The sequence below is a fragment of the Papio anubis genome, chromosome 1, assembly GCF_008728515.1.
Source record: "Papio anubis isolate 15944 chromosome 1, Panubis1.0, whole genome shotgun sequence".
NCBI classification, from domain to species: Eukaryota; Metazoa; Chordata; class Mammalia; order Primates; family Cercopithecidae; genus Papio; species Papio anubis.
In genome coordinates, this window is record NC_044976.1 from 133,374,725 (window position 1) to 133,392,872 (window position 18,148).

At 52.2% G+C, this 18,148-nt stretch overlaps 2 protein-coding genes and 1 long non-coding RNA gene across 8 annotated transcripts in view; 2 read left to right on the forward strand and 1 right to left on the reverse strand.

Moving 5' to 3' along the window:
• LOC103877447 overlaps nt 1–18,143 on the reverse strand; it is a 33,913-nt gene extending 15,770 nt beyond the window's left edge. For 2 of the 3 annotated variants that reach the window (XR_004178208.1, XR_002517146.2), the window contains exons 1-2: nt 18,031–18,143; nt 16,899–16,985 (exon numbers count right to left, since the gene is read on the reverse strand). This is a non-coding gene — a long non-coding RNA (uncharacterized LOC103877447). Of the gene's footprint in view, nt 1–2,667; nt 3,785–16,898; nt 16,986–18,030 lie in introns of those variants that run through there. The other variant, XR_002517145.2, reaches the window with a different exon arrangement.
• Nucleotides 314–877, forward strand: LOC101020977 (histone H3.1). Its single transcript, XM_009185869.4, has one exon. The coding sequence runs from the start codon at nt 355–357 to the stop codon at nt 763–765; it is 411 nt and encodes a 136-aa protein (XP_009184133.2). The 5' UTR covers nt 314–354; the 3' UTR covers nt 766–877.
• TRIM17 (tripartite motif containing 17) lies at nt 8,819–18,097 on the forward strand. Of its 4 annotated transcripts, XM_017948902.3 has the most exons (8): nt 9,032–9,141; nt 10,571–11,039; nt 11,774–11,869; nt 14,354–14,584; nt 16,122–16,144; nt 16,250–16,353; nt 16,771–16,949; nt 17,985–18,097. In XM_017948902.3, the coding sequence occupies exons 2-8, from the start codon at nt 10,611–10,613 to the stop codon at nt 18,033–18,035; spliced, it is 1,113 nt and encodes a 370-aa protein (XP_017804391.2). In that variant the 5' UTR covers nt 9,032–9,141; nt 10,571–10,610; the 3' UTR covers nt 18,036–18,097. The 4 variants fall into 4 exon arrangements, with proteins under 4 accessions (XP_003893045.2, XP_017804391.2, XP_009184109.2 ...); XM_003892996.3 differs by lacking the exon at nt 17,985–18,097 and having other exon boundaries at nt 8,819–9,141; nt 10,606–11,039; nt 16,771–17,488; XM_009185845.3 differs by lacking the exon at nt 17,985–18,097 and having other exon boundaries at nt 16,771–17,488.
• Nucleotides 18,144–18,148: the final 5 nt, after the last annotated feature.

Sequence of the window (18,148 nt, forward strand, 5' to 3'; positions counted from 1 at the left end):
GTGGAATGCCGCATGCTGGCTTTTGGAAGGCTCTTCCCACCCAAGTCATGAGGAAGGGAGAAGAGGATTGCTGAGGAGACACGAGGAAGCTTGTGCTGGAGAGAGATGATCTCCACCGCCGTGGCCTACCCGCATCAACCCTTCACAATGCTGGTGCTAGCTCTGGTGGCCACGACCAACAAGCACTAATATAAGGGAGAGGCGGCCGAGTGGCGTGCCCTGTGGACCAATCAGAGAGTAGAGGGCCATCACGCCACCTGAGGCCAGCCAATGAAAACGCGGCAAGCTCTATAAAAGCGGGCAATCAGCTGAGGTCTGGTCAGAGGACACAGCAGAGACAACAGTTTCAAATTCATGGCCCGAACCAAGCAGACTGCGCGCAAGTCGACGGGTGGCAAGGCGCCACGCAAGCAGCTGGCCACTAAGGTGGCTCGCAAGAGCGCACCCACCACTGGCGGCGTGAAGAAGCCGCACCGCTACCGACCTGGCACGGTGGCGCTTCGCGAGATCCGCCGCTACCAGAAGTCCACTGAGCTGCTAATCCGCAAGCTGCCCTTCCAGCGGCTGGTGCACGAGATCGCTCAGGACTTTAAGACCGACCTGCGCTTCCAGAGCTCGGCCGTGATGGCGCTGCAGGAGGCATGCGAGTCTTACCTGGTTGGGCTGTTCGAGGACACCAACCTGTGTGCCATCCACGCCAAACGGGTCACCATCATGCCCAAGGACATCCAGCTGGCACGCCGTATCCGTGGGGAGCAGGCCTAGGAGGGCCATCTCGCCACCTGAGAGGTTGCGCAACGTTCACCCCAAAGGCTCTTTTAAGAGCCACCCACCTGGTCGGAAGAGTTGCTGTAGCAAGCCAGGCTCTTGGGTTTTGGGGGTTCCTTCCGCTGGCCGGTGCTGGCTTACCTAATTCTGATTAGGGTGGGAGGCTGGCGAATCCTGTGTTCACCCTGTCCAGTTAGGAGGCCAGCTACTCATGCGCGTTACCTCCCAGCCTGTCTCCAGTTACAAGTCCAGCTAGTCATGTGTGGTGCTAACTTGGTCTATCCCTTTAGATAAGAATCATGGTTGGTCTGTTTGGGGACCGGGTGTTGAGGGTAGCGTAACTGGCCTATCTCCAGTTAGGTAAGCAACCCCAGCTAGTTGTGTCAACTCAGCCTATCTACAGTTAGGTTGGAAGGCTGGCTGGTCTTGTGTGTTCTCAGCTCAGCCTCTTTCAAATTGTTACAAGTCCTGCGTGTGTGTGTGTGTGTGTGTGTACACACAGCTTATTTCCAGTGAGGTTACCAGTCCAGCTAGTCTTCTACCTAGACAGCCTGTTAAGGCCAGCAAGTAGTATGTGTTATCTTGGCCTGTTTTCAGTTAGAAGTCCAGCTACTTCACCAGCGTGGCAGCTCAGGTCTGTAATCCCAGCACTTTGGGAGGCCAAGGCGGGTGGATCACCTGAGGTCAGGAGTTCCAGACCTGCCTGGCCAACATGGTGAAACCCCATCTCTACTAAAAAGACAAAAATTAGCCAGGTGTGGTGGCACATGCCCGTAATCCCAGCTACTTGGGAGGCTGAGGCAGGAGAACTGCCTGAACCCAGGAGACAGACGTTGAAGTGAGCCAAGATCATGCCACTGCACTCCAGCATGGGCAACAGAGCGAGACTCAGTCTCAAAACCAAAAAACAAAACAAAACAAAACAAAGTCCAGCTACTTGTGTGTGTTAACTCAGCCTACCTCCTGTTAATTTAGAAAGCTGGCTAGTTGTATATCTTGTTAACTTGGGCTATCTCCCATTAGGTTAGAAGGCTGGCTAGGGGTGTGTGTGTGTGTGTATGTGCGCACGTGCATGTGTGCCCATGTGCACACACATATGTAGCTGTGATGTTGGCCCATCTCCAGTTAGAAGTCCACGTCATTGTATGTGTTAACATACCCAATCTCCCATTCAGTTAAAAGGCTGGCTAGTGATGTATGTTGTTAATTCACCCTATCTTCTGTTAGGGTAGATGACTAGCTAGTTGTGTGTGAGAAGCGCAGCCAGGCATGTGCATTGTTAATTCAGCCTAAGTGAAATCAATACTGGGAAACCCCAGCCTAAAGTTCAAAGAGGGCACTCTGCCCTGGAAGTCAGCTTACTGAGCAGTCGCAGACAGGGGTGGCCCATGTGCCCGGCACTTTGAAACAGGCTTCCCAGCGCCACAAAGTAGTCTGGCAGTGCTCTGGGGATGAGAGACACAGAGACCAACTTGCTGAGAAATCCTACAGCTAGGGCAGCAGGCCACAGATCCAATAGTAGACTTATGTCGGGAAAACCTGAGGATGGCTGTGAGGATAAGGATGTAGGGATTGTCTCCCTCTGGTACAGATTGGAATCATTTATTTGTTAAAGGCTTTATTAAACTGAATGAGGCCAAGCACTACCCCATGCTGGGATCATGGAGGGAATAAAATCCATTTCCTGTGGGAATAAAATCCAATCCCAGAGTGGGCTGCTGCCCACTCTGCTTTCAAGGTGCTTATGCTTGAGTGAAGGGGGCCTGTATTGTGTGTAGAAGCAACGATAGTAAAAGATGCTCTTAAACATAGCAAGGGGTGTGCGCAAAACGCTATCAATAGGCAACAGTGGATTTTATAAGTCTCTTTGAACCCAATTTATAGCCTGTAGACTCAAAATTCAAAAGCTTCATCAATTTATTAGTACACACACAACTGAACATCATACCTTTTAAATCTCAGGATATATTTAAACTTATGAGTGCCAAATCCTTGGAGAGCTATCCAGAAAGCCTAGAATATTCAGGGAGAGCTGTGTTCTGGTTTTGAAAGTCAGTTCTGACTTTCAATACTAGACTCTTTTGGGATAAATTTAAGTTTTCCCTTTTTGTTTTGTTTTTTCAGAGACAGGGTCTTGCCATGCTGCCCAGGTTGAAGTGCAGTGGCCATTCACAGACATGAGCATAGTGGCCAGCCTCGAACTCCTGGGCTCAAGCCATCTTCCTGCCTTAGCCTCCCAAGCAGATAAAGTTCAAGTCTTCTATACTTTACAAAGCCCTTGTCCTGATAAAGTCTTGCCCAGTGGTGGAGAGCTAAACCTATGTAACCTTGCTGATGATCTTGCTGGGCAGCCTGGAGGGAGCAGTAATTTGGGCAGCTAGCTACATTTACGTAACTGGATGCAGATAATGCATTCTTGACAGGATCATGATCAAGCTTTGCCTTCTGTAGGACACCAAGCCACTTGAGCAGCCCCCTGTCATTCTGGTCTTTGTATGAGAACAGAGTCTAAGTTTGGCAGTGTGGCACATGCCTGTAATCCTAGCTACTGGGGAGGCAAGAGGATGGCTTCAGCCCAGGAGTTTTTGAGGCCAATCTGGGCAACAGACCCTGTCAAAAACAACAACAAAACAAAACAAAGAACAAAACAAAACAAAAAAACAACAACAAAAAACAAGAGCTTGGTCTTATATGTTCCTTGTTTTCACTGTTTAATGGAGTGGATAGTGCACGAATTGATGCCCTATAAAGATATAACAAGGCAACACAGGGCAATTTGTACGTCAGAACTGACTGCTGAGGACCTAAGGTGAGGAGCTAAGGAAAGAAGTTTAGACACAGGAAGAAAGTAACTGAAGTCTTTCTGGGTTGTGTAAGTGGGTATTTGAGGAAGCCTTTCCAGCCAGGCATGGTGGTTCATGCATGTAATTCCAGCTTTTTGGGAGGCTGAGATGGGAGGATTTCTTGAGGCCAAGGAGTTCAAGACCAGCCTGGACAACATGGCAAGACTCTGTCTCTATAAAAAATATAAAAATTAGCTGGGCATGATGGCATGTGCCTGTGGTCCTAACTACTTAGAAGGTTGAGGTGGGAGGATCGCTTGAGCCCAAGAGTTCCAAGTTACAGTGAGCAGTAAGCAGTGATCACACCACTGCACTCCATTCTGGGCAACAAAGCCAGACCCTTACAATTACAATCAACACCTTTGCTTCTGTATCCTGCGAGTCCTAATGATGTGGGATAGTAACTGAAATGTGGTATCTGTTCACCATGTACTCAACTCTTCGAGAGCATATACACTATGGAGACAGCCTAAGCATGCAGTCTATAAAAGTGGAATGAGTGGTTCTGAATATCCAAAGGTTAAAATTCCAGAAATAAACAACAGAAAGGAGAGTTAGGCATTAAGCGATAGTGCCGCAGACCTTGGTGGGCTGAACAAAGGAGGACAAATGTGGGAATAAAGACAAAGACAAAAGAGTATATTTGGATAAAGGGGTCAGGGGGCTCCTTGCTTCTAGTGAACAAGGGTCCTGAGCTGCTAGAGCCCTTCATATTTATTGAGTAAAGGAGATAGGGAGAAGGGGGTGGTTGTGGTCAGCTGCTTGACTTAGTGCAGGCCTGCATGACTACATTCTTTGAACAGTAGGCTCCAGATGTCCCAGAAGATAACCTCAAGGGGCACAGAGCCAGGGAATGAGGCCCTCAGTGTACCTTCTGGCGGCAGACACAGATGCGAGTTTGCCCACATCCTGCATTCATGATAAACAGTTTGCTGTTTAATCATATAGCTTCCAGTGGAGTGCTGAGTTGGTCACGACCCTCAGATTTTCGGCTCCCAACAAGATAGCAGAATATACCTCCCCAAAATATGCAGATTTGATATAAGAATTATTTTGAGCTGAAGGCACTTGAAGAGCAGTAGGTGTAAGAAGGGCCCTCTGGCCCCTCTTCCTGAAAGCAGGTGATGAACCCTCCATGGGAAAGGTGCTTGCCTCTACCAGGGGGAGAAACAGCATGACTAGGCATGGGGACTGAAGTGCAGTGAAATGTGTACAAACAGGCTTTGTTAAAATAGCTCTTATCACCGGGTAGAGTGGCTTACGCCTGTAATCCCAGCACTTTGGGAGGCCAAGGCAGGCAGATCACCCGAGGTTAGGAGTTCCAGACCAGCCTGGCCAACATAAAACCCCATATCTACTAAAAAAAAAAAAAAAAAAAAAAAATCAGCTGGGTGTGGTGGTGTGCACCTGTAGTCCCAGCTACTTGGGAGGCTGAGGCAGAATTGCTTGAACCCAGGAGGTGGAGGTTACAGTGAGCCACGATCACACCACTGCACTCCAGGCTGGGTGACAGAGTGAGACTCTGCCTCAAACAAACAAACAAACAAAAATAGCTCTTACCTTCCTCCAGCCTCCCTGGGTATTCCAGTTGCTTTCTCATAATTACTACCCTTTGTCCATCCAGTGGATAAGCACTTAGGCCTAACTGCTCTTGAGGTCTTCATTTTGCTGTGAAGGCTCCCATGTACATGTAAAAGTAAAACGTATATGCTTTCTCCCGTTAATCTGTCTTCTTTCATTTTAGTCTATGTAGGCTGCTATAACAAAATGATATGGGCTTGGTGGTTAATAAGTGACAGGACTTTATTGTTCACAGATCTGGTGGCTGGCAAGTCCAAGGTCAAGGTGCCAACAGATTCAGCTTCTGGTGAGATCCTGCTTTCTGGTTCACAGACAGGGCCTTCTCACTGTGTCCTCATGTGGTGCAAGGGGTAAGGGGAAAATAAATCTCTGGAAGGGCACCAATCCTATTCATGAAGGCTCCACCCTTATGGCATAATTACTTTCCAAAGAACCCCATCCTAACACCATCACCTTGGAGGTGAGGATTTCAAAATATGAATTTTGGAGACAAACATTCAGTTCATAACAATCTGGATTTGTTTTTCTGTGGCCCAGTGGACTCTACTGTTGAGGAGTCTGAATTGAAGACATAAAGAGGCCATAGCTCTCTCACCCTATTTTCAGGAGCCCCTCTTCTTTTCTGTTTAATTCAGCACATTTTAAATTACATGAGCACTTAAATTTTGCTCTCTAATCTTTTCTACAATGTTAATAACTTAGTGGGGCTACATTCAATAAGGGCAAAGGATATTTACCTTGTAACAGTGTAAGTAAGACTTGTGTTTAAAGACTGACATTGCTGATCCTTTGCTTAAATAATTAAAAAAAAAAAAAAAAAAAAAGACAATCCACAGCAGTAGTATACAATTTAAGAATTCCAAAAGGATATATAGTGAAAATTGAGTCTCCCTCAATTAGGGGGTTCCTCAGTCCTTAATTACCCTCATCAGATGGAGTTTCTTGTTTTTCAAGAGATACATATACAATAATTGTTTACCTAAATAGTAGCAAACTACATATATTCTACATCCTGCCTTTTATTAAACCTAACAATTTATCAAGACATGCAACTGCTATCTGATTTTTTTCTTAATGACTTGAGGATATGAAGGTTGTTCCAATTGTTTTATCATGATGATAGATTTCTCACCCCAATAACCAGGTGAGCCTAAAGGAGCATTAATAATGAGCATCTTGGGCTGATGCCACATTTTAACAAGTATTTGTTGAATTCCCCCACATCATGCTGGTATAGGGGGGAGCCTGTGAATTAAACTGACCAAAGACAGACAGGAGAAAGGCATCCACATTGTATTGATCTTAATATTTTTATGTGCATGGGGTGTACAGGAAAGAAGCGAAAACCCAAAGAAGTTGTTAGGCTCAGCTGCTTGTAACCCATTTGTAATGAAGGGTGGCAAATTGTCAGCAGGTGACTAGGGAATGTGTGGTGCTATGCGAGATATATATATATATATATATATATTCAATTTTCCCCCTAATTCTGTGATTCCGTTTTCCCAATTGAAGGAAACTTGCAGCTCACAATCCCCTCACATGCAAATGACAGGCAGAGGATTGGGTAGGGGTGGAGAGTGTGAAAGGAGAATAAATCTTGGGCCCCAAAATCACTAGCTAAAAGGAAAAGTCACGCTGGGAACTGCTTAGAGCAAACCTGCCTCCCATTCTATTCAAAGTCATTCCTCCGCTCACTGAAATAAATGTGTATCTGATGGCCTCTTTTGGAAAGGCTAATCAGAAACTCAAAAGAATGCAACCATTTGTGTCTTATCTACCTATGACCTGGAAGCCCCCTCCCCACTTCCAGTTGTCCCGCCTTTCTGGATGGATCCAATGTTCATCTTACATATATTGATCGATGTCTCATGTCTCCCTAAAATGTATAAAACCAAGCTGTGCTCGGACCACCTTGGGCACATGGCTGTGTCATGGGCGTGCGTCCTTAACTTTGGCAAAATAAACTTCCTAATTGAAACTAGTCTCAGATATTCGGGGTTCACAAGGGTAATTCACTTAATCACCCAGTGTGCACAGCCAGCCCGCACGTGTCAGCACACAGACCCCTTTCTGTATGCGAGTGATGAGAGACCACGGAAGAAACACTCTACCAAGTGAGCCCAGGGAAAGCCAGCCATCTATGCCTGTGGCCAGCTGCCTACACCCGCACACCCAGGAGACTGCAGAACGGTGCCTCTTAGCCTTCAAGGCCCTGTTTTCCTGTCCGCCTGCATCCCCTGTGTGGTCCAAGCCTTAGTTTCATCTGTTCTCTCTCCCCAATCCCAAGACTCTGACTTGGGGCACACAGGCCTCTGGCCCCTTTTCCTGAAAGCAGGAAATGAACCCTACATGTGAAAGGTGCATCCCTCTACTGGAGGATGAAGCATCATGACTAGGCATGGGGACTCAAGGCCAGAAGAAATGGCCACCATCCAGGACCTGGGCAGGGCTGGGGGCGGCATTTTGGCTGAACAGTAAGAGACTTTTAAACCAGAGCGACTCCATCTTGTATAGAGGCTGGGTAAGATAAGACTGAGAGCTGCTGGGCTGCATTCCCCAGAAGTTAGACATTCCAAGTCACAGGATGGGATAGGAGGTTGGCACAAGATACACATCATAAAGACCTTGCTGATGAACCAGCATGTGATGAAGAGGCCGGCAAAACCAAGATGGCGACCAGAATAACCTCTGGTCATCACGACTGCTCATTATACGCTAATTATAATACATGAGCATGCTAAGAGATACCCTCACCAGTGCCACAACAGTTTACAGATGCCAAGACAAGGTCACACTTACCCTATATGGTCTAACAAGGGGAGGAACCCTCAGTTTCTGGAATTGCCCATCCTTTTCCTGGGAAACTCATGAATATCCCACCCCTTATTTAGCATATAATCAATAAATAGCCATAAAAATGGGCAACCTGCAGCCCTCCGGGCTGGTCTGCCCATGGAGTAGCCACTCTTTATTCCTTTATTTTCTTAATAAACTTGCTTTCACTTTACTCTATGGATTTGCCCCGAATTCTTTCTTGCCTAAGATCCAAAACCCTCTCTCAGGGTCTGGATCAGGACCTGTTTCTGGTAACAAAACCACCTGGGGTGTCAGCAAGACCCACCCTGTCCCCCCTCGCCCCAGGTGACCTGACCTGCCAGGTGGTCCCTCCAAACCGCTCCGCCCACAGGATTGGGACGCCCCTCTCTGGACCCTCAGCTTGATGCTGACTGCCCACCATGTGGGCAGACCTGGGGGCTGGCTGCTCCTGGGGACCCCCTTCATAGCTTCTCAACCGGCACTCACTCCTGCTGCCTCGCCCCCACCCCAGCCCCCACAAACTCCTCTCCATCCCCTACCCCGACCAACTTAGCCCCCACCTAACCCTCCAGCCTGGGGCTCGTGAGCCCTCCCGCAGCCCCAACCTCAGGTTGAGAAGCCTCTTCCAATCCCACTCCCCGGACCCTGACGCTCGCATGGCTGCCCCTTGCCCCACCAGCTGTCCCCATTCCACTCCTAACCCCCAAGTAACCCCCCAACTCCCATCCCCCTCCACACTCCCTTAACCTCCCTTAAAAATCCCACCCCAGGCCAACAAGACTCCTCCTTTCGCTGGGCTGTGAACCACATCCTCCCCACCGCCCAGTAAGCTCCCCGCTGCGCCCTCCCCTGGCCCGTCCTGAGCCTCCCACCCCCTGCCACCTTCCTTCCCCAAGTCACACCCAACCTCTCCTAAGAGGCGCCGCCCTCATCCCGGCCGACGCTCTCTCCCTCGCCCAGCACTCCCCTTCCCCAGCTCCCACCGCCCCACCGCTGACGCCACAAAGCCCCTGGACCGCCCGACCCCACACCCCCACGCCCCCATGCCCCGGGCCCGGCCGTGGCCCCCTGGACTTCGTGGGGGCAGAGCGCTCGGCCGGGTGCGCTAGGCGCTGTGCAGGGCCCTCCCGCGGTGAGTACCCCCGCCTAGGCCACCCTCCTGTGGTGCCTGGGCCACGACCTAAGCCTAACCCGGTCCTCCTCGCCCTCCAACGCCCGGCCTTCCCGCCTCAGCCAGCCGCCGCGTCCCTACAGGGGCTAGCGCGCTTGGACAAGGTAACTCTACCGGGACCCTAGCGGACCAGAGCGGGAAGGATGGCCATCCCCGCAGCCAGAGCCAGAGCCCCACGCCCCCTGCCGCTGCCCCTGCCCGGCTTCGGTGCGGGTGGACTGGGTGCCTCAGTTAGGGCTCTTGGGGGGAAGGAGGGGGCCGGCGCCGGGTGGTTGGCGTGCAGAAAGCTCCGAGAAAATGGAAGTGGGACAGAGCCGGGGAAGTCTGAGACCCCCTAGACACCTTCGCTTTAGGGGATGGCAGAAGGGAAGGGGAGACTCGTGTTTGCAGTGTAGACGCGATTTTCAATTCCCTTTGCCACTGGGTCCCCATAGCAACCCCGTGGCGTAGGCGGAAGGCTGTGACTCTCCATTGCCCGGGGTCGCGAGTGTTCAAATTGCAGGGGGCATCTGTGTGCACGCTCGTGTGCCTGTGCGTGGGTACGTGCGCGTACCTGTGTGTACATGCACGCATGTGTACAGATATGTGCATCTGTGCCTGTGTGTGCTGTTTGTGGATGCGTGTTTCTGTGGATGCGCGTTTCTGTATGTTTGTACGTGTGTATTTGTGTGGTGTGTATGCGTGGGTGTGCGTGTGTACACATGCACGTTTGTATACATGCATGGGTAGTGTATGGGTGTGTGTTCGTCTGTGCGTGTATGCACGTGTTTGTGCGTGTGGGCACGTGTATGCACACACGTTTTTTCTGAACCCCACCTCACTAAAAGGAAGAGAGCTTCTTTCCTCTGAGAGCCCATCCTGTTTTCCTTTGGTGAACGGGGTTTTGTTAAAAAAAAAATTCTTCTGACGCTTTAAAGCCTCTTTAGTCAGGTTACTTGCAATGGCCAGCAAAGCCCGCTGGGGATGTATGCGGGAATGGGAGTGGGGATCTGGGGGTGGTTAGTGGTTGGAAAGTGATTAAGGGAAGGCTCCAAGGGTAGGGGCTTCTCCCTAAGCTGACCTAGCAGGCTGCTCCAGAAAGGCAGGTTGAAGGCCTAGAGGAGGAACTGATCAGATGTGGAGCTGGGGGTAGCCAGCAGCAGGCAGAAGTGGTCCAGGCCCAGTGGAGAGGAGAGGCAGAGGGGCCTGGCAAGCATTGGTCAGGGAGGGTCTGTGTAGTTTCTGGGGAGGCATCTGTGTCGGTTATTGACAAGGCTAAAAAATGATGACTCTGGACCCTCTAACTGGACCGCAGTCCTAGCCCTCCTCTGTAAAGGCAGGCTGTACAGGAAGGTTGCACACTGCCAGCACCCAGAGCATCGGGCCCGCTCCCTCCCACCTCTCTCCACAGTCCCTCAACTTGGGAACCCGCCTCGTGTCTCCCAGGAGCCATGGAGGCTGTGGAACTCGCCAGAAAGCTGCAGGAGGAAGCTACGTGCTCCATCTGTCTGGACTACTTCACAGACCCTGTGATGACCGCCTGTGGCCACAACTTCTGCCGCGCGTGCATCCAGCTGAGCTGGGAGAAGGCGCGGGGCAAGAAGGGGAGGCGGAAGCGAAAGGGCTCCTTCCTCTGCCCCGAGTGCAGAGCAATGTCCCCGCAGAGGAACCTGCTGCCCAACCGGCTGCTGACCAAGGTGGCCGAGATGGCACGGCAGCATCCTGGCCTGCAGAAGCAAGACCTGTGCCAGGAGCACCAGGAGCCCCTCAAGCTTTTCTGCCAGGAGGACCAGAGCCCCATCTGTGTGGTGTGCAGGGAGTCCCGGGAGCACCGACTGCACAGGGTGCTGCCCGCCGAGGAGGCAGTGCAGGGGTACAAGGTGGGCCACAGGTCAAGGAGAGGAGGCATCCAGGGGTCAAGGTGACCCAGATCATGGGGGAAGGAGAAGGTGTCCAGGGATAAAGTGGCCCAAGTCAGGGGCTGGGGAGGGGGCGTCCAGGGAACAAGGTGGCCTGGGACTGGGGAGTGTCTGTAGGGACAATGTGGGCCTACACTGTATGATGCAGGCATTGCAAAATCTTACCTCTCCTCTCTTATAGTATTTTGGGTGGCTCTGAGAACCAAACTGATTTGAGACAGATAAGCAGAAGCAAAGCACTGAATTTCATTCCCTATAAGCTTTCCATGACCCAGGAGTCCCTCCTGAGGAGCCGGAGGCCCATGGAAGCATGTTAGAGCCAAACACATACCTGAGGAGGATGAGGGTTAGCTTAGCAGGGTCCCTTTGCACAGATTTCTCTGGTTTCGGCTTTCCTGCCCTTGGTAAGAACATGGCTTTCCTCCTGGCCTAGGGCAGGCCTATCCGGCATGGTGGGCTGTGCCTTCTGCTCTTAGGAAGGCCGAGGATCACAGCAATTCTTACACCTGCCCTTTTTTAAGTGCTTTTAGCTCAAAATAATCCAAGGTGGCACATTCTGGGTGATGTATTTTGATCCCCTGCCCCTTCTGAGGAGGGTCTCTGGGGTGGGTGCAGTTTCAGCAAGCACAACTGTACTCTAGGCAGGAGGTGGGCAGATCACTGATCCCAAATCCTGCGGTTTGTGTGTTCCACAGTTGAAGCTGGAGGAGGACATGGAGTACCTTCGGGAGCAGATCACCAGGACAGGGAATCTGCAGGCCAGGGAGGAACAGAGCTTAGCCGAGTGGCAGGTGGGTGTCTGGGGCCGTCCAGTCCCTTTCCTGCTGCTGCTCCATCTTCCTGCGTTTACATGTCTGTGTCTGCCTGTGGGGATATGCTGCCTCAGTGGCAGGAAAAGAAAAAAGCTGCCTCCACCCTTCTAGGTTCTATGGCTGGCCTCAGAATGAAACTGACTTAAGACAGATGAACAGCAGAGAAAAAGATAAAAAGGCAATTTTAAATTACAGATGCACACATAGGGTGGGGAGAAGGGACCTCAAAAATCAGACTTAAAGAGGCAGCCAGAGGGTGGGGGCTCAGTACCACAAAGGAGGCAGCCAGAGGGTGGGGGCTCAGGAGGCAGCCAGAGGGTAGGGGCATAGGTCGGCACCACAAAAGAACAGGGTTTGGAGCCTCTGGGCTGGGGAGGCAGATAATGTTGGTTAAGTATTTAAGCAAGTGTCTCAGGTGAAGAGTTGTTTTTGGGAATCTCTTCCTGATGTAGATGCCCTGACCACTGGAAATTTCCTTCATGAAAGGGCACTTTTTTATTTTTATTTTTTTGAGATGGAGTTTCACTCTTGTTGCCCAGGCTAGAGTGCAATTGTGTGGTGTTGGCTCACTGCAACCTCTGCCTCCCAGGTCCAAGCAGTTCTCCTGCCTCAGCCTCCCAAGCAGCTGGGACTACAGGTGCCCGCCACCATGCCCGACTAACTTTCATATTTTTAGTAGAGACGGGGTTTCACCATGCTGGTCAGGCTGGTCTTGAACTCCTGACCTCAGGTGATCTGACTGCCTCGGCCTCCCAAAGTGCTGGGATTACAGGCATGAGCCATCGCGCCAGGCCAGGCACTTTATTTTTTTAGGCAGCTAATGGGGGAGGCAAACAGGTTTTCCTGCTTCTGCGGGTTCTCAATGGCCTTTAGTTCACCCTAATCCTAATGCCTGTCAAAACACAAAATCAAAACAGATTTAGAGATGTGGAGCGCAGTGATGCGATCATTGCTCACTGCAGCCTCAAACTCCTGGACTCAAGTAATCCTCCTGCTTCAACTTCCTGGGTAGCTGGGACTACAGGCACTTGCCACCAAGATTGGCTTTTTTTTTATGTAGAGACATGGTCTTGCTATTGCCCAGGCTGGCCTTGAATTCCTGAGCTCAAACTATCTTCCTGCTTCAGCCTCCCAAAGCACTGGGATTACAGGTGTGAGCAACTGCATCCAGCTAAGAGGAACGATTTATTTGTAAGGCCACCGAGTGAGGAGGGAGAACAGCTCTTAAACTCGCCTCCCGAGTGATACAGCTTAGGAGTCTTTATGAGCTAGGGAGGCAGGGTGGTCCAGCAGGCCCATTCTGTGCAGGTGTCTCTGGGGTGCATGGCATTTCACAGGACACAGGTACCAGAAATGGCAGCCTTAGCATGATCTGAGGTTGGAAGTTTTGGCCCTCTGACATCAAAAGGCCACCTCGGGCACTGGGGCCGGTCCACTTGAAGGGCAGATGGTCTCAACCAGTTTCAGCTGGACAGGAGCTGCCCCACGTTCCTGAAGTGACCAGTCCCATGGTGACCTATGAATATTATCTATAAAGCAGCCAGTGAAGGTTGGTCAGCATTCAGAGGCACGGCCTTCAGCTTCATGGAAATAGGAAAAATAAAGTAACAAAAAGCAATCAGGGCAGGCTGACCTGATCAATGAACCCCTTGGTTTCATTAGCACCAGTGACTCCATTCTGGTTGGGTCTGGTCTTCTGGGACCCAGCACAGGAGCCCAGTTCAAAACAGTGGCCCCTGAGGATCACTTGAGCCCAGGAGTCCGAGACAGCAGTGAACCATGATCATGCCACTGAACCCCAACCTGGGCAACATAGCAAGACCCTGTCTCTAAAAAAAAATTAAAAATTAGCTGGGCATGGTGGTAGTGACACATGTCTGTAGTCCCACTTACTTGGAAGGCTAAGGTGGGAGGGTCACTTGAGGCCAGGAGGTCAAAGTTGCAGTGAGTTGTGGTTGTGCCACTGCACTCCAGCCTAGGCAACAGAGCAAGACCCTGTCCCTATACAAAATTTAAAAACTAGCTGGATGTGGTGGTGCATGCCTGTGGTCCCAGTTACTCAGATGACTTGAGCCCAGGAGGTTGAGGTTGCAGTAAGTGCCACTGTACTCCAGCCTGGGCAACTGAGCGAGACCCTGTCTCAAACAAAACAAAAAACAATGGCCACCCATAAATTTTGTTTAACATGCCCAAGAGGCTTATTTGGGGGTGAACATTCTGAACCTCCTCAGAGCAAGGGTGCATGGGTGTTTGGATGTGTGGAAGTTGCAGTTTGGGGCTCAGAGGGTTACACTCAGTGTATCACAGGATAGCAGGGGTGGCGGCCTCTGTCACAGTTCCTGGTCCCCAACTAAAGCTCAGGTTGCTGGTGATCTGTGGGTCACCAGGGCCCTGGGGAGAGGTGCCAGCATCCCTGGAGCCGAGCCACCTGCTGGCGACATGCCGGGCTTCTCCACCCTGCAGGGCAAGGTGAAGGAGCGGAGAGAACGTATTGTGCTGGAGTTTGAGAAGATGAACCTCTACCTGGTGGAGGAAGAGCAGAGGCTCCTCCAGGCTCTGGAGAGGGAAGAGGAGGAGACTGCCAGCAGACTCCGGGAGAGCGTGGCCTGCCTGGACCGGCAGGGTCACTCCCTGGAGCTGCTGCTGCTGCAGCTGGAGGAGCGGAGCACACATGGGCCCCTCCAGATGCTGCAGGTGAGCTGGTGGGCTTGGCAGGCACGGGGGGATGTGAGCTCTGACAGGCATGGGCAGCGGGGGCTGAGCTTGGGGAAGAGGCAGCCAACAGGAAAGGGCTGTTAGCTCCCCAGTCTCCTAGTCCTGGAGGCTGGGTGGCTGAGGCCAAGGTGTGGGCAGGCCTGGTTCCTCCTGAGCCTCTCTCCTGGACCTGAAGATGCTGTCTCCTCCCCGTGTCCTCACAGCATCATCTCTCTATGCATGTCTGTGTCCTAATCATCTCCTTCTATAAAGACACCAGTCAGACTGGATTAGAGCCCACCCCAGTGACCTCAACTCCCTCCTTAAAGATGCTATCTCCAAACACAGTCACATTCTGAGGTCCTGAGAGTTCAGGCTTCAACCTGTGAATTTGTGGGGACACAAGTCAGCCCCTTACAGGTTCCAACCTGAGACAGTGTCCCCATTTCCTTCCAAGTCCAGAGAAGTGGCCTGGACACCTAGCAGCCAGGTGCGGCTCTGGGACAGCGACTCCATGTCTCAGTGTGGGGGAGGCACACTGTCCCAGGAGTGAGTTGTGTGGCAATGGGAGTGGGGAGGTGAAGCAGCCAGCCTGCCTGCCGGGACCAGCTTGTGTGCCATGGCCCTGGAGAGGGGGCTTGATTATGGCTCACGAGACGCCATCTCTACAAAAACTTAAAAATATTAGCAGGGCATAGTGGCATGTGCCTATGGTCCCAGGACTTAGGAGGCTGAGGCAGGAAGATTGCTCGAGCCCGTGAGTTCAAGGCTGCAGTGAGCTATTGCACCACTGCACTCCAGCCTGGGTGATGGTGAGATAACATCTAGGAGGAAAAAAAAAGAAAGGAAAAGGGAAAACAAAGCAGCCTGTTCACAACCCACTACATTGGTTTGCTGACCAACTGAGAGGAAAAGCCCCTGCAGCTGGTAGAAGAGTGCTCCTATGAGCAGAGGGCCAAGTGCGTCACCTGCATGAGAGTCCCTGCCAAGAGTTAGGGTCACGCTCTGGAAACTAGAAATATGGCCTTTGGAAAACAAGTCCCTTATAGCTTCCAGGCCAGAGAAGTGAACAGTGATCTCTTTAGGGAACTCTGAATCCCTAAAGAGGCTACAGAAAATCCTCAGGTGGCTCAGTCTGTTACCCGCCCCCCTCCCTCCCCAAACCGCACCCAATTGCGCCCTGACCCCATTCCTGCTGGGTGGGCCACAACCACCTGAAATGGGAGAGAAGGGTCAGTGTCGAGTGGCCACTTGCCTGGAAGAGCTCCCTCCGCCTCTTCTGAGTTGTAGGACCTCAGGTGTGTGACCGCGGGCTGACAGGGTAGCTCAGTTTAGGTGAGGCACTGGGGGCTTTGGTAGTAGTGGGAACCAGGGCAGTGGGGAAGGCTCAGGAATTCCATGAAGCTCAGTTGTGGGAAGGGAATGCCCAGGGGACAGGACGGGTCTTGCCCTAAGACACGGACAAGAAGGGAGCAGGGACATTGAAGTGAGCCAGGAGCTTGGCTCACTCCCTACCCTCTGTCCCTGTCTTTTGCAGGACATGAAGGAACCCCTGAGCAGGTATGTGGTCCCCTCAGGCGGGGGTGGGGGCAGTGGCAGTGGTGGGCCAGAGGGGACAATAAGATTGTGGGACCAGGGGAGTCAATAAGACTGTGCCCACTGGAGGAAGAACAACGTGAGTGTGCAGTGCCCAGAGGTTGCCCCTCCAACCAGACCCAGGACTGTGTGCAGGGTTCCTGGACAGATTGAAGTGCTAAGAGGCTTTCTAGGTAAGTGGGCACCCAGGGCCGGGACCTCTGACCCAGGATCTCTTGGCGATGCCCCACTGCACCCCCCAGCCTCGGAAGCCATCAATGGGGGGGGTCTGCAAGTGCACTGCCTGGTGACGGTGACTGGCTATTCACTGTGCCTCCGTAGGGCGGTGTTACCGGTGGTTCTAATTCATGGGCTGAAGCTTGTTGAGTGCCCAGTGGTCCCTCTGCCCAGCCCCCTGTACCTTATTGCCACCAACACCCACACACAGTTGGGGTGTGGAAGCATCAAGTAACCCCAGATTCACAGCAGGGGAGGCCTCTGAGTTAGGGGACCATTTGGCCACATCCACCACTAGGGCCCGGGCGCTCCCACCGTTGACCCTGAATGCCCCACACCTTTCCCCATCTCTCCGCTGCCACGCCCATCTACAGAGGATGTGGTGCCTGATGCCACCTCCGCATACCCCTACCTTCTCCTGTACGAGAGCCGCCAGAGGCGCTACCTCAGCTCTTCGCTGGAGGGCAGCAGGTTCTGCAGCAAGGACCGATTCATGGCTTACCCCTGTGCTGTGGGCCAGACGACCTTCTCCTCTGGGAGGCACTACTGGGAGGTGGGCATGAACATTACCGGGGATGCGCTGTGGGCCCTGGGTGTGTGCAGAGACAACGTGAGCAGGAAAGACAGGGTCCCCAAGTGCCCCGAAAATGGCTTCTGGGTGGTGCAGCTGTCCAAGGGAACCAAGTACTTATCCACCTTGTCTGCCCCAATCCCGGTTATGCTGATGGAGCCTCCCAGCCATGTGGGCATCTTCCTGGACTTCGAGGCCGGGGAGGTGTCATTCTACAGCGTGAGCGATGGATCCCACCTGCACACCTACTCCCAGGCTACCTTCCCGGGCCCCCTGCAGCCTTTCTTCTGCCTAGGGGCTCCGAAGTCTGGTCAGATGGTCATCTCCACAGTGACCATGTGGGTGAAGGGATAGAGATGCAGGCCGGGGAACTCGGGCATTGCCCCTGGCTCTGCAGAAGGTGTGGGCCTTCTGCTTACTGCAGGCCACCTACCAGGGTTCTCTGGCATCAGGCTGGCAGCCATTAGACATGCAGGGGGGTTTCTCAAAGTCTAAATATAATTGTGATTAAAACTGTCAAACATTAAGAGGGTATATATTGACAGATGCTTCCTAGAGGAAACTTTTGAAAGCCCCTGCATTCTGAGTGGACCATTTCTAAATCCATATCTATACACCAGGAACAGCATGGTCACGTTTTCTTTAGCCATGCCCCCGCCCCCACTTTGGAATGGCACAAATCTGTGGCTCCCAGCCGCCCCCAGGGGTTTAGGTTACTCTGTCAAAGAAGCAGAAATATCCTATGGGGGGGAGGAGCGGGGTTGGTTAGGTTGCTCTGTCAGGGATGGTCCGAGGTTGCCCATGGAAATGTCCTATGCATCCTATTGGGTCCTTCGAAGGGGGAAAATGGGAAAGGCTGAACCCCTAAAAAGCCTCAGAGCTTCCCACTGCCATCCCTTTCGACCCCCGAAGCTGCACGAGCAGGGGCAAAATCCCAAAGAGGTTAGGATTTATGTAGGGGCCTCCTTTCCACAACGCCCTTCCCTTTTCCAAGGAACGCCCCACCCACCCCTGCAGGGTCAAGCACTAGCGCGGCAGAATTCCGGAGTCAGCGTACTCCTACCTTGACAAGGCCAGAGTGTCTGCGCGAGGGGCTGCCTGGAACAGCGTGCCCCTTCGGAGTGGTTCCCGCAGAGAGAATGTGGGCCTCCTGGAGGTACTGGAGAGATGCCCCCGTCGCA